Genomic DNA, 17,364 nt, shown 5'->3' with positions numbered 1-17,364 from the left:
ATGAGGAAATGAATGACATTTTTATTGACTGCTAGGTATTTTCCATCTGTTATCTCATGTAATCCACAGAAAACCGTGGGAAGTAGGTGAAACTGTCTCTGTAAGTCAGGGAACTGAGGCCAAGAAAGGACAGCTTACGAGGTTGGACAGGTCATGTAGATAGTAACAGAATTGAGAATTCAGGTCCCAGGATTCTTGTCCCCAAATGGGTCTGCTACACCAGTGCTTTCAGCCTCTTCCCCTAAGAACAGAGGAGAGCAAGGTGGTTGGAGATGAGCTCAGAGTGGGTAACCACAAGCACCTAACTTCTTTAGGGTCTTAGAATCACCTTTAAAATGACTGTACATTTTGCATTCTGTTCCCATGTCTAAAGATAAAGGTTTCCCACCAAACCCTTCAACAGACTCAGTGATCCACACTTATCCTCTTGCTTTGTAAACACCATGTTGAGACCTCGGTGACACACCCATACCACTCTTTAAGATTCCCTTTTCTTCATGGAGACTGAAGAGCCAACTGTTGGTTTCATCTTTTCTTTTTCCTTTAACATGACGATTTGGAATGCTGCTCTGTGAAGCCTGAACCCATGTTAACTCAGTGATTCTGTTTCAGATCTCGATTCCAGCTTTCTCAGTAACCTTGATAAAGAAAACCAAAACTGCCCTCCTGGTGCCAAATGCCCTGATTATAGCGACAGTCACAGACAGGGTGAGTACGCAGCAGGCATGGGCACCCTGCTTTGTCCTGCTCTGGGTTTCATTGCCTTAGGGGCCTCTTGCCAAGTTACCAAGACCCTGAACCATAAATACCATGAATTGGGAGTTACTCTAGAAGACTACTTTTTAAAATCACAGCCTTCAGACATTTGTATAGTGTGGTTTTCCCCTGACAAGGTGATTTATTCCAATCATTGCCTATTTTGAATTTCCTGCTGACTTCATTATACTTGCTTGACCAAGGTCCAAAAAATTAAAATTCTTTACCAACTTCCCTTTCCCTAACATCTATCAGGTCAGGTCAGGCCAAAGGAATATATTTCACTTCTTTATTATTATTTAAAACACTACCGCGGTCTTGTTTACAGGGTGAGGCAGGGTGATAGGAGTTGTCCCTGGGATGGGGGTGGCCAGTCTCCCCATAACCTCCATTGGTGCCTCTCCAGAGCCAACCTGAAAACATAAAAGTGGGCTCTGCTATTCAGGTGCAGCTTCGGCCCAATCTAGGGCCTCTCTGATTCCAAGTTGCCTTATCTACCCCTCTTCAATACAGAAGTTCTGGAGTTGTCATTGGCCTTGGGCTACCCCAGGCATGGACAGCCTGAAATATTTGCATGGAGTGCAGTGTTTCTTTCATCTTGGCAAGAGAGAGGCAGTGGAATGGTTTGGTTACTCATTTTTCACTTGAAATTTTTTTTTTTATATCTTTTCCCTACTGTTGTTAAGAAAGCATAAAAGTAATTTCTAACCCTGCTGAATAACTTAAAGAGGGAAGGAAAGAGAAGGGAAGATTAAAAGAAGCTATTCTGATGAGCTAGGAAATATGCTGATACCTATTGTGAGATTTTTTTTAAAAAGTACTAATGGCTAGCAAACATCAGGTACTTCTTGCCAGACATACACAAGACATTTTCCTTGTATGTACACATTTATTCCACACTGCCATACTATGAGGGGTAGGGACTGTTAAAACAGAAACTAAGAAGCATTAAATAAGCAATTTGCCCAATGTCACCCACTTGGTAAGTAAAGGAGCCAAAATCTGCAACTCTGTCCATCTACTGCCAGAACCCATAATGTTAACTACTTTGGAATACAGTATTTGCTTGGAAAGTATATCAAGTTCTCTCATGGGTGAGCAAGAGAGGGTAGTCACAAACTTTGGAAAGCGAGTGTGAAAAGACTGTGGGACTCGAACAGATGGAAAAAAAGTGAGCTTTTTTATTGTTAACATATGGTGGATGGTAAAATCATTTTTCCTTATGTCATTTGTCTCCAAATGACTTGTCTAGCTCTGACTTGACTTCTTTCTCATCACTTACTTTTAAGCGTCCACTAGGAAATCTCCATATTTGTACAAGAAAGAATCTGGAAGTGGCTTGAAAAAAACAAATGAGCCTGTTAGAGCGGCTGGGAAATTTTCAATGGAAATCTAGGTCAGAGCAGAGACAGCAGCCCCTTGGGAACTCTTAAATACCTTCTCAAAAGGAGGTGGGGAGGGGAGGGAGTGGGACTTAAAAGGGGACCTGGCAAAAGCACCACGGGCCTTTCTTTACTATTCAGGTCTCTTTCTGTCCAAGCTTGTCTGGGGCACCGAGGTTAGGGTATCAGAGCTTTCCTTTTGCCATACATTTCTCTATTTAAGTTGGGTTTGAGAGTTTTGTTGCTATTGTGGGAGAACATATTCACTTTATTCCAGGAATGGAATAAAAAACTCAATGTGTGGGTGAGAGGAATGAGAGTATAGACTCTATATAGAATATAGGCTACATTGTTTGAAAAAATATAGATAGATAAAATGTTTAACTTTTACTTCTAGTCAAGCAGATTCTGTTAATAATTATTATTTTGTTTTTCAGTACATATTTGTCTCCTTACTGTCCAGAGATTCAACTTACAAACTACTGAAATCTGTGTGTGGACACTTAGAAGTGAGTATGACATCTCTGAGCCTCAATTGCTGTCTCTCTCCTGTATTTCTTAGTTTTGGAGTTGATCTGGTTTTTCCATTTTGTAAAAATAATTTTGTTTCAATAATTTCAGAATACAGGTATTGGCAATGGTCCCAGTCCATCTTCTCTTGAAAACAGTTTCCGGGCAGACCGCCCTTCATCTCTGCCTCTGGTGAGTTGCCTACATAATGATGAAAAGGCAAAAGAAAGTGAGAAGGTCACACAGTGGCACTGCTTCTTACACCATGACCAGGGTGTGGGAGGAACTTAGGACCATGGTATCTGAGGCAGAGTTGAAGAGGGCATTTCTATCCTGAAGAAGAGAGGACCATAGGAAGTCACAAACTTATTCAGGAAATTGAAGAGCCATCCTGCAAAAGAAAAGAAACATGTTAGTGGGCTGACTTGGCCAGTTACAGGTCCACAAAGGTATTCATCAAATCTTGATGTATTTATCAGTGTTGTTTAGAAGGATTCACCAATTTATTTGGGGAGGGCATGATTCAGTCCCACAAGTCATTGAACGTCTTCTGTGTTCAAGGCACCATGTTAGCATAGTATACCCATAAAGACACCAGGAAAAATCAAAACTAGTTCTTACCTTCAGAGATTTTACAGCTTAGCAGATGATGAGGGATACCCAGGAATAACTGTGGAAGAGGGATAACTAGAAATAACTGTGGAAGAAGAAAGCTGTAATGCCCAAGTGAAAGGCAGAGAGATTCTTTGATTCCTTTAGACTTTTTGACTATAGAGTAAATCTCTAATGGAAAATAGCTCCCCCATTTGTACAAGATTTATACCTGAGATGGTATAATATAAGCCCAAGAAGTCCCAGCCATGTTGTTCAAATGGTTATTCCTGAATTGATGATTGTTAAATGTTTTAATACCTTTGGTGAAGTGGGATGAGTCCAGAGTTTCAACATCTACAAATCTTTATTTTTTTTTTTCAGAGCTGTTAAAAAGTACTGGGATTGAAAACATGTTCCCACAAAAACTTAAACCAGAATGTTCATAGCTGCATTATACATCACAGCCCCAAAGTACAAGCAACCCCAATACCCATCAGCTGATAAATGGACAAATAAAATGTAATATATCTATATAGTGAAATATTATTTGACCATAAAAAGGAAGAACTATCAATACATAATACAGCATGGATAAATCTTGAACACATTATGCTAAGGGGAAGAAGGCAGACACAAAAGGCCACATGTTGTATGATTCATTTATATGAAATTTTCAGAATAGACGAATCCATAGGGACAGAAAATGCATTAGTGGTCGCCAGGGGATGAAAGGAGGGAGAAATTGGAGTGACTGATAATGGATAAAGAGTTTCTTTTGGTGGGGAGATGGGCATATCATGAAATAAGACAGGGGTGATGGTTGTACAATAATGTAATTATTCTGAAAACCACTACATTGTATACTTAAACCAGTGAATTTTATCTCAATTAAAAAAAAAATCTACCTTAAAAAAACAGTGAGAAATAGGATAAAACACTTATGATTTGGAATCCATCAAACCTGGTTTCAAATCTCGCCCATCAGCAGACTAATGGATAAGGAAGCTATGGTACATATACACAATGGAATATTACTCAGACGTTAAAAAGAATTCATTTGAATCGGTTCTAATGAGATGGATGAAACTGGAGCCCATTATACAGATTGAAGTAAACCAGAAAGATAAAGACCAATAAAGTATACTAACACATATATATGGAATTTAAAAAGATGGTAATGACAACCCTATATGCAAAACAGAAAAAGAGACACAGATGTACAGAACAGACTTTTGGACTCTGTGGGAGAGAGCGAGGGTGGGATGTTCTGAGAGAATAGCATTGAAACAAGTATACTATCAAGGGTGAAACAGATCGCCAGTCCAGGTTGGATGCATGAGACAAGTGCTCAGGGCTGGTGCACTGGGAAGACCCAGAGGGATGGGATGGAGAGGGAGGCGGGAGGGGGGATCGGGATGGGGAACATATGGAAATCCATGGCTGATTCATGTCAATGTATGGCAAAAACCACTACAATATTGTAAAGTAATTAGCCTCCAACTAATAAAAATAAATGAAAAAAAAAAAAAAACAGTGAGAAATAGGATAAAACACTTATGATTTGGAATCCATCAAACCTGGTTTCAAATCTCAGTTCCAGCCAGCTGAGCTATGCCATTGGGCAAGCTCTTTATTTACTCTGACTCAATTTCTTTATCTGGTAAAATGCCTAGCTCCTCACATGGCTGTGAAGATTAAGTGCAGTCATGAAATCATATGTATGGAGCTTTGCATACTGCCTGATCTATGGTAGGCATTCCATTAATACTTATTAAATTGAGGAGATTTGAATTGTTTAATTTTCTTTCCCCTATAAATTCTTGCATGAAGTTGCAGTGGCTGTTGAAATGATCAAGAGACAGCTAATTGAAGGTGAAATGTTGGTAATTTGCTTATAGCCCATGTTTCCTTTTCTTCACTTGGTCGCTAAATAAATTGTGAAAAGCTCGCCTAATTGTACCTTTGCCTAATCGCTTAATTGTACTTTCACCGGCACATTTTAGTGATACCTCTTGTCTCTTCATTTCTTAAGCACTTTGGGGAACAAGTAGGGTACACAGCAAAAACATCCCGCTTTTTCCCAACTTCATTACTCCTGTATAACCCTTCTGTCATTTGGAAGTATGTTACTGACCCTGTTTTGATTTGTTTGAGGGAAGAAAAAAGCTAAAACTTTCCCTTCAGTGTCCAATTAGCTTAGGCCACTTTCCCTTTTCTGTTTCCAATACCTCTTTTAAAACTGTAATTTGAAAGAAACCTTTCTCTGCATTTGTTGTTGTTCAGTCACTAAGTCATGTCTGACTCTTTTTGATCCCACTGCAGCACACCAGGCTTCCCTGTCCTTCACTATCTCCAGGAATTTGCTCAAACTCATGTCCATTGTGTCAATGATGCCATTCAGACGTCTCATCCTCTGTCACCCGCTTCTCTTCCTGCCCTCAATCTTTCCCAGCATCAGAGTCCTTCCCTTTGAGTCAGCTCTTCATATCAGGTGACCAGAATATTGAAGCTTCAGCATCAGTCCTTATCAGTGAATATTCAGTGAATATTCAGGGTTGATTTCCTTAAGGATTGGCTGGTTTGATCTCCTTGCTGTCCAAAGGACTCTGCATTTAGAATACACATTTAGAACTTTCTAGCTACTTTTATGTTATATATATGTATTTCAGTCACTTTTTCTCATTACAAAATGCAAATGAGACTTCTCCGGCTTTACCTGGAAGCTTTTCTGTCATCAGCATTCCACTTTTTTCCCTAGACATTTGTTGTTTCAAACAAGTTGGCCACTGTGTGTTAACAGAATTCTGATTGCCCAGAAAATCAGTAACCAGATACTCTGATCTGTTGCAGAAACCCAGTAGTATGGGGTAATCCCTGCTTATTTGTATTTTATAGGTCAGGCCTAAGTGAAAGGCCTGCATGTTGAATAAAGGATAATGGGCCTCTTTGCATTTCATTATTTCCCTTCAGGATTTCAACGATGAATTCTCAGATCTGGATGGAGTGGTGCAGCAAAGACGGCAAGACATGGAAGGATACAGTAGTTCTGGATCTCAGACCCCTGAATCTGAGAACTCTCGAGGTCTGGGAGATTTTTATATCTTTACTGAAACTTAATTCTCCACAAAACATCCTTACCTCAACCAAAAACAAGAAGACAAAACCAACCAATAAACAACACATCTTCTGAGCTTACAGTTAAAACGGGACTCTAAACAAAGGGTAGTTTGAAAGTTCAAGGGAAACGAATTGCCTATGTGGTAAAAACCCATTTCCCTTTATACACATGTAACAAATGTCTCTTTGAGAATGCCCTGATGGTCCAGTGGTTAAGGCTCCACAGTTTCACTGCAGAGGGCCCCGGTTCAATCCCTGGTTGGGGAACTAAAATCCCACAAGCTGTGTGGTGTGGGGGGGTAAAGAAAAAAATCTCTTAAATAGACATAATATTGGAGTGGTCGAAAGACAGAAACATGCAATATTTTCTTACCTCTTCTTTATAATATTATTAATTATTATGGCCGAATGATCCCCATGAGTCAGTGGGATAAGGACAAACTGCCTTAGTATTGTTTTATTTCTTATTCGCTTAAACACTGAATTCCATCTCCAAACCACTCAACCAGCTTGTGAGAAGATCCATTTATGTTCCCAACCATTATGTATATATTCAGGGATTGATTTGCTTTGTGGTTGATCCTGTGTGTGTAAACACACTGGAGGGGAAACTTACCCAGCCCTGTTTCATCTTGGTAGATTTCCATGTGACAGAATCCCAGACAGTTCTGAATGTCTCCAAGGGAGAAACGAAACCAACTCGGGCAGATCCCCTCGTGAACAGAGTACCTGAGGGAAAAGCCAAGAGTCTCCCTGGGCATGGTAAGGAATGGATTATGATGGCAGGCGGGTAGTGGGGCATCTGCTTGTAACTTGAAAAGGTCCTCATGTTTCACATTATGACTGCCTTTCCTGTTCCCTCTCCTCCCTTCCTGCTGTAGGTCTTTGCATATTAGCTCATTTATTCACTCAACAGACAGTACCCAGTTCTGGGCTTTACTGTAAGGGATACAAAGATGAATAGCTTCTGTAGAGGACCTTTCATCATTCTGAATACATTGAGACTATGATTCGAAAATTACCCATAAAACTAAATTATTTAATTATTATTTACTGATTATTATCATAACTGGTCACCGGTTGTCCTGGTAGGAGATCAAGGCTGGGGTCTGTATTGTTCACCAGTCACTCACTCTATCCCAAGGCTTGGCATAGAGAAGACTCTCAACAAATATGTATTGAATGAAACATGTGGGAAGGAATTGCAACCACTGATTGAAATGAAAACTGGAAGGCTTCAGATAGTATTTTCTCTGATTCCTATTGCCTGGAAATAATTCTGTCTCTCAAGTACTTCTTCCCTATAGGGATACTGCTGCATGAAGGAGATATGTTATCACTTTAAAACATATATTTTGTTTTCCATTCAGCAGGTCAGTCAGAAACCATTGGACTCATACCCAGAGTAAAGTCTGAGAAATGGCCAACTCTCCACCATATTCTTATATTCTATGCAATTGTGTAAGTAAATGTATTTACTGTGAATGGACTTAAGACTTGTATTTTACTGTTAATGACTTAAGAAAATGATTCATTTCACTAAAGGAAAAATCTCTTCATGTTGTCAAGAGCCATGAATCTCTAATGTCTCTAATGTGACCCAGATCTTTGGAGGGGGGGCAATTTTCATCTCCTACTTCAACATTTTTTTCCTTAAACTTAGGTCACATTTTCATGTTCATCCCTTTTTATTTAAATAAATAGTGGAGGAAAACTTACAGAACCAGAAGCAGCCTGCAGATCTCTTCCCTTCTGTGGCCATCACTGCAGGGCCAGCGGCCAAAATGTTCAATCCCTTTGTGACTTCTGACTGAAGCAAGAATCGAAAAAGGCATTTCAATGCGCCTTCCCACATTCTCAGGAAAATTAAGTCTTCTCCTCTTTCTAAAGAGCTAAGACAGAAGTACAGCGTTCGATCCATGCCCATCCGAAAGGATGATGAAGTTCAGGTTGTACGAGGGCACCACAAAGGGCAGCAAATTGGCAAAGTAGCCCAGGTTTAAAGGAAGAAATATGTCATCTACATTGAATGAGTGCAGCGGGAGAAGGCTAATGGCACAACTGTCCATGTGGGCATTCACCCCAGCAAGGTGGTTATCACCAGACTAAAACTGGACAAAGACCGCAAAAAGATCCTCGAAGGTAAAGCCAAATCTCGCCAAGTAGGTAAGGAAAAGGGCAAATATAAGGAAGAAACAATTGAGAAGATGCAGGAATAAAGTCATCTTGTCTACAGCTTTCAATTAAAACTGTTAAAATGAAAAATAAATAAATAGTGGAGAAGGGAAGGAAGAAGAGCAAAACAGGCCAGATCCAGCAGAGGACTAAGTTCTGAGTAGCTACTCTTAGTAGAGAAATTGTTGCCTGAAATATGACGCATCTTTGTTCTTGTTTATTTTTTCATCTATCCAGTGTCCTCCGGTTAGAAACCAAAACAACGTTAAAATGTCATCCCCTTAAAATTGGACAGCTACAAGTAAATCAATGAAATTAGAACACACCATCTCACCATACACAAAACTAAACTCAAAATAGCTTAAAGACTTAAACAGAAGACATGACACCATAAAACTCCTAGAATAAAACGTGGGCAAAACATCCTTAGCAATGTTTTCTTAGTTCAGTCTCCCAAGGCAATAGAAATAAAAATAAACAAATGGGACCTAGTCAAAGTTTTACAAACTTTTGCACAACAAAGGAAACTAAACAAAATTAAAACCCACAGATTGGGCAAAAGTATTTGCAAATGATGTGACTAACGAGGGCTTAATTTCCAAAATATACAAACAGTTCATCCAACCCAACAACAAAAAAACACAACCCAGTTGGTAAACAGGCAGAAGACCTAAATAGACAGTTCTCCAGAGGACAGATACAGATGGCCAAAAGGCACTTGAAAAGGTGTTCAACATTGCTAATTATTAGAAAAATGCAAATCAAAACCACAATGAGGTACCACCTCACAGCAGTCAGGATGGCCATCGTTAAAAAGCCCAGAAACGCTGGAGGGTGTGGAGACAGGGAACCCTGCTACACTGTTGGCGGGAATGTAAACTGGTGCAACAACTGTGAAAAACAGTATGGAGTTTCCTCAGAAAACTGAAAATAGAGCTACCGTGTGATCCAGCAATCCCATTCATGGGCATATCTCCAGATGAAACTATAATTCAAAAAGACACATGCACTCCTATGGAGTGCCAAGTAGCCAAGACATGGAAGCAACCTAAATGTCCATCAACAGATGAATGGATAAAGATATGTTGTTACATTTATATACACAATGGAATACTGCTCAGCCATGAAAAAGAATGAAATAATGCCATTTGCAGCAACATGGATGCAACTAGAGATTATCATACTAAGTAAGTCAGAGAAAGACAAATATCATACTGATACCATTTATATGCAGAATCTAAAATATGACACAAATGAACCTATCTGTGAAATAGAAACAGACTCCTGGACACAGAGAACAGACTGGCAGTTTCCAAGAGAGAGAGTGTGGGGGGATGAAGTGGGAGGTTGGGGTTAGCAGATGCAAATTATATACAGTTATAAAATATAATGTATAGGAGAAACAACCAAGTCCTACTGTATAGGACAGAGAACTATATTCAGTATCCTATGATAAACCACAGGATAATAGAAAAGAATGTTTAAAAAGTGGAAAATATTTTAAAAGAATCTTAAAAAATAGTATTGAAGAATGTTTCTAAAAATATAAATATATGTATATGTATAACAGTCACTTTGCTGCATAGCAGTAATTAGCACAACACTGTAAATCAACTGTATTTCAATTTTTAGAAAAGTAATCCCCTTCAATAAAAACTTAGGCGCTGACTTTTTTAACTTCCCCCTCAGCTTCCACTCTGTAACCAGTTGTTCTTCTGAAAATAGCCTGATCCAGTTCTAGGCTGTTCCTCACAACCGAGGAGGATGTGCCTGGTTTGGTTTTTAGATAAAGCAGGGAATTTGTGAGTCACAAGACCAGACACTCACTGGCCAGGACTTCCGATAATACCTGGTGGGAGGAGGAGCCCCAGCTTGACAATCTACATTGGCTGGCTTTGAGTAAGACTCCTGAATGGCCATTATTTATAAATTGAGGACCTAGAGAAGTTAAATATCCTAGTTCTAAAGTTTGGTGCAAGCATCAGTCTGTTGAAAAAAAGAATGACCTTTTTAAAGTCTCTGTAGCCAAGTTATTTTGGTAAATACCTTGCCTCAAATGTACAGGGTTTACATTTATTGCTTTAGGAACATCAATCAGGTCCTGGCCATCAACCTATTGATAATTTCTCTTTTATGCCTTTCCAGTGTCTGTGCACTGATCATCTCGACCTTCTACATGAGATACAGAATTAATACTCTGGAGGAGCAGCTGGGGTCACTAACCTCCAGTGTGGACACCCATCAGACTGAGTAAGACAGTCCCTCCAGTGCTGTCTTCTGCTTGCTTTTCACATTAGTATAATGTTTGACCTGAGCATGGCATCCTTCTGGCAAGCATTAATTGAGGATACATTCTGTATGAGACATTTTGCTAAGTATGCATGTAGAAAATAAAGAGGTAGGTGGGCCCTGGAGAAAAAAATGAATGACCTGACGCTGCATGTTTTCGAGTTGCTATACTGTTACCAGTGAGAAGGCAAGACACAAGCCTAATTTTACATTATCTTGTCCTCTTATCCTAAGTTCTGTTGTGACCTTAGCCCATTTATTAAAATATTCAAGTTTATCTTCATAAAATGGCAGTGAGTCAAGTCATTCATAAAAAAGAAGCAATTCAAGAAGCTCAGCACATTTCATCATTTATAGCTCTTTATAGGAACTCACTTATTTACAAAACTCTTGACCACTATAAGATCTATGTGACCAATAATTAGCTGAATGTGTCTGTAAAGATTTTCTACCATGGTATTTTTAATAGGCCCCAACTAATTAAATCTGTTGACACAGCGGTCTTTCCTATAAACCCATTTACATGAGGATTTTGACACATTCCCTAAAAAGTAAAATAAAGCATACTGCTAGCTGCAGTTTTAAAAGTAGAGATATTTCTTTATAGCGTATGTACCATGTGCTAGAGACACTGTTATAATACATAGTTTCACACACCAACAATGTTCTCTCGTTCTATCTTCACCATAACCCTATAAGATAGGTGTTTTTCCCTCCTTTCCAGATGAGAAAACTGAGACTCAGAGAAATAGTTTGTAAAAAAAAAAATAACAGAATCAGGATTCAGGTCTATATGACCATAGAAACTTAGTCTACCAGTGGTTCCTTGCATGTAAGGAATAGCCGAGAAGTGAGTCAGTGTATTTTCATTGGGTATCAAAATCATCTGGACAGCTTATCAACATAGACCGCAGGGCCCATTCTCCAAGCTTCTGGTGCTGGTCTGGGGTCTACACTTTAAGAACTATTATGCTATACCATTCTGGGGCCTTTCTTGACAGTTACCTAAAAGTTTTGTTTTATGGCTTATGTGTATGCTGTTACACAGATTATTTTTTTACCGTGAACATACATTTGAACCAATGATAAGAAGTCTAATGAATGGTTTGGGATAGATTTATACCCTGCCCTTACTCTCTCCCATGTTGTTCAGAATGTTAATAATACACCTACAGCTAGGAGGTGACTCTACATTACTGTAAACTATTAATATTAGTTCACTATCATATAAGTGATATAAGTGATTTTATTAGGGAAATGTACCTCCTGTCCTGTTATCATTTAATTAACTTGGTGACAATGAGGGGGAAATTCTGTTAATGAAAGTCAAATGGAATGTTTACTCTACTATTTAGGTAGTCAACCCAAGAGGAGGTAACAATCTGAAAAACAATCATTTAAAAGGAAAATCGCAGAAGTCGCATATGACATGAGGTCAGGGAACATCTATGATGGGAAGGTCTGTTAATAGAGTAATTTAATAGAACCTGAATTTCCTCTGTATCTTACTTCATCCAGGATCATCCATCCATGCTGCCCAGGTAGCTAAATCCACACTTGTAATCTGCTTTCGTGGGTACAGAACCATTTTTTTAATATATACATTGTACTAGCTTTGTTAGTGGGTTCACAGCCTGTGGACTGTCAGAATTTCATGTGGATAAATCAGTACCTTGAGTCTCAGATCCCTCGTTTAGAAACCGAAAGATTTCACCAGGTACTTCCTTGGTGGTCCAGTGGTATCATCCCACACTCCCAATGCAGGGGACGGGATTCAGTCCCTAGTCAAGGAACTAGATCCCACATGCTGCAGCTAAGAACCAGTGCAGCCAAATAAATAAATGACATTTTTTTTTTAAGATTAAAACTCAGTTTCCCTTCTGAGATATAAGACTTTGATACTATGGATCAAAGTTAAAGAAAAAACTGTTTCACCTCTGCTCAATGAAAAACATGTTTGCTTTCTTAACATTTAGATAATCATCAATAAGTTACCAAGTATCTATGGCTCAAAAATGGACTCTATGTAAAATAAATTAGACCAGTTAATGCCATCTAAAACCTTCACAGCTTATAACAAGCACATGAAAAGATGCTCAATATCACACATTATTAGAGAAATGCAAATCAGAACTACAATGAGCTATCACCTCGCACCAGTCAGAATGGCCATCATCAAAAAATCTACAAACAATAAATGGTGGAGAGGGTGTGGAGAAGAGGGAACACTGTTTCACTGTTGGTGCGAATGTAAATTGATATAGCCACTGTGGAAGACAGTATGGAGATACCTTAAAAAACTAGGAATAAAACCACCATGTGACCCAGCAATCCCACTCCTAGGCATATACCCTGAGGAAACCAAAATTGAAAAAGACACATGTATCCCATTGTTCATTGCAGCACTATTTACAATAGCTAGAACATGGAAGCAACCTAGATGTCCATCGACAGATGAATGGATAAAGAATTGTGGTACATATACACAATGGAATGTTATTCAGCCATAAAAAGGAACACATTTGAGTCAGTTCTAAAGAGGTGGATGAATCTAGATCCTATTATACAAAGAAGTAAGTCAGACAAAGACAAATATCGTATTCTACACATATATACGGAATCTAGAAAAATGGTACTGAAGAATTTATTTACAGGGCAGCAGTAGAGAAACAGACATAGAGAACAGACTTATGGACATGGGGAGTCGGGGAGGAGAGGGTGAGACGTATGGAAAGAGTAACATGGAAATTTTTACATTCCCGTATGTAAATAGATAGCCAACGGGAATTTGCTCTATGGCTCAGGAAACTCAAACAGGAGCTCTGTATGAACCTCGAGGGGTGGGATGGGGAGGGAGGGGGATATATGTATACCTATGGCTGATTCATGTTGAGGTTTGACAAAAAACAAAATTCTGTAAAGCAACCATACTTAAAAAAAAAAAATACAGCTTAAATTAAATTGCAATCAAGAAACAGAGGAGATGCAAACCATGGTGCTTGACCTTAACATGAAAATCTGATCAATGGTTTTTGAGCAGCTCTTCAGGAAAATGTATACATATCTCTAAATGTCCTACAGTTTTAGCTGGTATAGGACCCCAGAGGACCCCAGAGTAAGAGCCCATGCCTTTAACACTCGAGTGGTTAATAGTGAATATATCAATTATATTACTAGATAAGGGCAGTTACATTTATATGGCAGGTCTCAAGGAAGGAAATACAGAAGTCACACACATCAGCAGAAATTTGATGAAAGACAGGCTTCTCTGTCCATGGAATGCTTCAGGCAAAAACACTGGAGTAGGTTGCCATTCCCTTCTCCAGGGGATCTTCCCGACCCAGGGATCGAACCTGGGTCTCTTCCACTGCAGGCAGATTCTCTACTGTTTGAACCACCAGGGAAGCCCAAACATTATGAAAGTTCTAGTGTAAATGATTGCTTCTCCCATAAACAGTACGAATATGACTGAGAAAAGCAATACTCCTTAAAATTGCATGCCATCATGGACAGAGAGAAGGTATCAGCGGTTAATAAAAGGAGTCTAAGAAACCACATGCTTGAGAATAATTGATTTTTGTTTGGAAGCCGAGGTACAACACAACCACTTAGACAAAAATAAGAGATTTCCAGCTGATCTTTGTAGAATTAGTCCCCTAAACATCTAGTCTGGAGTTGTAGATTACTGTAGGGCCTTTTTGATGTTAGTAGGTTAAATGCACACTGTCTTCTATTATAACCTAGTTTTCTGTTCCAATAAATTTAAAATGTGTTCATTCCACTTGTTTCTTTGCCATTCCTGCCCACAGTAATTTTTCTCTTGGTTCTTACAGACAGACAGCACCATCTGGCCTGGGGTCACAAGTACAGTTAAATGTGGAGGCCTTGTGCCAAGAGCTTACAGCTAACATAATCAGATTAGAAAAGGTGAGTGCTTTCTTTCCTGTGTTGGGTCAGTCACTGTACCTACTGCCTCAGTCAGTCAGTTCAATCACTCAGTTGTGTCCGATGCTTTGCGACCCCATGGGCTGCAGCACGCCAGGCCTCCCTGTCCATCGCCAACTCCCAGAGCTTACTCAAGCTCATGTCCACCGAGTCGGTGATGCCATCCAACCATCTCATCCTCTGTCGTCCCCTTCTCCTCTCGCCCTCAATCCTTCCCAGCATCAGGGTCTTTTCCAATGAGTCAGCTCTTCACATCAGGTGGACAAAGTATTGGAGTTTCAGCTTCAACATCAGTCCTAATGAACACCCAGGACTGATCTCCTTTAGGATGGACTGGTTGGATCTTCTTGCTGTCCAAGGGACTCTCAAGAGTCTCCTCCAACACCACAGTTCAAAAGCATCAATCCTTCGGTGTTCAGCTTTCTTTATAGTCCAACTCTCACATCCATACATGACTACTGGAAAAACCATAGCCTTGACTAGACAGACCTGTGTTGGCAAAGTAACGTCTTTGCTTTTTATTTTATTTTATTTTTTTTATGTCTTTGCTTTTTAATATGCTGTCTAGGTTGGTACTGCCTGTTGACAGTTTTTATGCTAAGATTCCTATGAGCAATGTGTGCAGCTTATGACTATTTATAACGTCATGCATTTTGGAACGTTATTACACATGCATTTTGACCCTAAATCCTCTTTCCTGCTTCTGCTTTGGGACACAGGTTTATGTTGGTATTATAGGCCCCCTACCACCATAGGGCAGGGGTTACACACACATGGGTGTGCGACAGGCCATTGAAATGACTAAACCTCGCCAGGGTTTTTCCACAAAGAAATAGGTTTCAGCTCATTTTCCTTGTTATTAATAGTAGATTTTGTGGTTTTCCTCCTTGGTTAGAAATTATTCTCCTGTCCTAGGCCCAAGGATAAGTGATATCTGACATGGAGCTCCAGGGAGGGACACTGTAGGGAGTGTCCTGACCAGAGAGGGCAGCCCCAGCTCCACCCAGACTGGTTGTCCCCATACATAAAATATTTGCATTCAGTCTCTGTAGATGTCATTGTTTCCATCTGACAAAATGATCAAAGTTTCAAGTTAACTTACTCAAGGAGGCAGAGCCGGAAAGTTGACAGAGCTAGAATTGGAGCCAGGTCTGACTCCCACATTTATCCTGAGAAGCCCTCAGCTTTACTGCTCTCAAAAATCCAACCTTACGGGACTTCCCTGGTGGTCCAGTGGCTGGGACTCCAAGCTCCCAATGCAGGGGGCACGGGTTCCAGTCCCTGGTCAGGGAACTAGATCCCACATGCTGCAAATAAAGAGTTCACATGTCACAACTAAGACCCAGTGCAGCCAAATAATTAAATAAAAATAAATAAATATAACCAAGAAAATAAAAATAAAATATTTAAAAAAAAAAATCCAACCTTATGCTTGGGGATAAGGTCACTGAAGAGTGAGGCAAACAGGAGAAGGTGGTAGGCACCCAGAAACATCCTGAAGTTAAACCTTGTTAACATTTCTTATCTCTCCTTTCAGCATGTCTATCCCTTCCCATCTGATGTGTTGTTTTGGTCCTTATCTCAGGAAAGGTTTAGTGAATTATTCAGTTCTAATTGCTGCCACAAATGCTTAGTATTTGGTGGATTTCCATAATAGTACAGTTATGCTTACTTGGGAAGAAACATAAAACACAAATGAGTCAAATTAAGTTTGTCCTGTGATACCAAATGGTATCTAGCACTTAACTCCACTTTGCTTTGGAGAGCAAAGGAGTCCACAGGTTTCTATTCTAAACCAAGGCATGACAGATAATCCCCACTGAATTACTGTATCAGTGGGCAGGCTCAGACATTTTCTCTTTTCAATCCATAATCAAGCTAGGGAAGGTATAGAGTAGCAACTAAAACATTAGTTGCTAGAATTGAAGATAAAATTTCTTTGGTGAAATGCTTAGACATGTTTAGAGCTTCCCTGATAGCTCAGTTGGTAAAGAATCTGCCTGCAATGCAAGAGACCCCAGTTCAATTCCTGGGTCGGGAAGATCTGCTGGAGAAGGGATAGGCTACCCAGTCCAGTATTCTTGGGCTTCCCTTGTGGCTCAGCTGGTTAAGAATCTGCCTGCAGTGCAGGAGACCTGGGTTCGATCCCTGGGTTGGGAAGATCCCTTGGACAAGGGAAAAGCTACCCACTCCAATATTCTGGCCTGGAGAATTCCATGGACTATACCGCAAAGAGTTGGACATAACTGAGTGACTTTCAATTTAGACATGTTTGGCTTCCATGCTGACCTGGAAAATGGAGTGGTAATTTTCTCTTTTGTTCACGCTGGCACATGGTGATGTTCTTTGGACTGGGAAGCATGCAGAGCCCAGCCGCCCTCTTGTGCATTTATTCCCATTCTCCTGTGGATCCTGGCAGGGACAACACTTTCTGTAATGAGGGACAGGAAAACAGGAGAGACAGCTGGCCATGTCCTGCGCAGAACCCAGCCACTCGGCTTGGGTGCCAATCTAAACCTGTGTCCCAAAGCAGAAGCGGGAAAGAGGGGATTTAGGGTCAAAATGCATGTGTTGCCGTTGTAAATAATCATAAGTT

The 17,364-nt window shown here is 39.9% G+C and overlaps 1 protein-coding gene and 1 pseudogene across 11 annotated transcripts in view; both read left to right on the top strand.

Annotated features, from left to right (window-relative positions):
- GRAMD2B (GRAM domain containing 2B) overlaps window positions 1–17,364 on the top strand; it is a 120,638-nt gene that overhangs the window by 100,139 nt on the left and 3,135 nt on the right. For 8 of the 11 annotated variants that reach the window (XM_061150887.1, XM_061150884.1, XM_061150883.1 and 5 more), the window contains 8 exons: window positions 613–708; window positions 2,576–2,647; window positions 2,760–2,840; window positions 6,213–6,324; window positions 6,999–7,121; window positions 7,730–7,820; window positions 10,680–10,784; window positions 14,657–14,750. In XM_061150887.1, coding sequence (XP_061006870.1) covers window positions 613–708; window positions 2,576–2,647; window positions 2,760–2,840; window positions 6,213–6,324; window positions 6,999–7,121; window positions 7,730–7,820; window positions 10,680–10,784; window positions 14,657–14,750 — 774 coding nt within the window. The remainder of the gene's footprint in view (window positions 1–612; window positions 709–2,575; window positions 2,648–2,759; window positions 2,841–6,212; window positions 6,325–6,998; window positions 7,122–7,729; window positions 7,821–10,679; window positions 10,785–14,656; window positions 14,751–17,364) is intronic. The other 3 variants (XM_061150889.1, XM_061150880.1, XM_061150891.1) reach the window with 1 other exon arrangement.
- On the top strand, window positions 7,827–10,673 carry LOC133062206 (large ribosomal subunit protein uL24-like; annotated as a pseudogene).

This window comes from Dama dama, chromosome 9 (assembly GCF_033118175.1).
Source record: "Dama dama isolate Ldn47 chromosome 9, ASM3311817v1, whole genome shotgun sequence".
NCBI lineage: Eukaryota > Metazoa > Chordata > Mammalia > Artiodactyla > Cervidae > Dama > Dama dama.
This window is presented reverse-complemented; position numbering and strand designations above follow the sequence as displayed.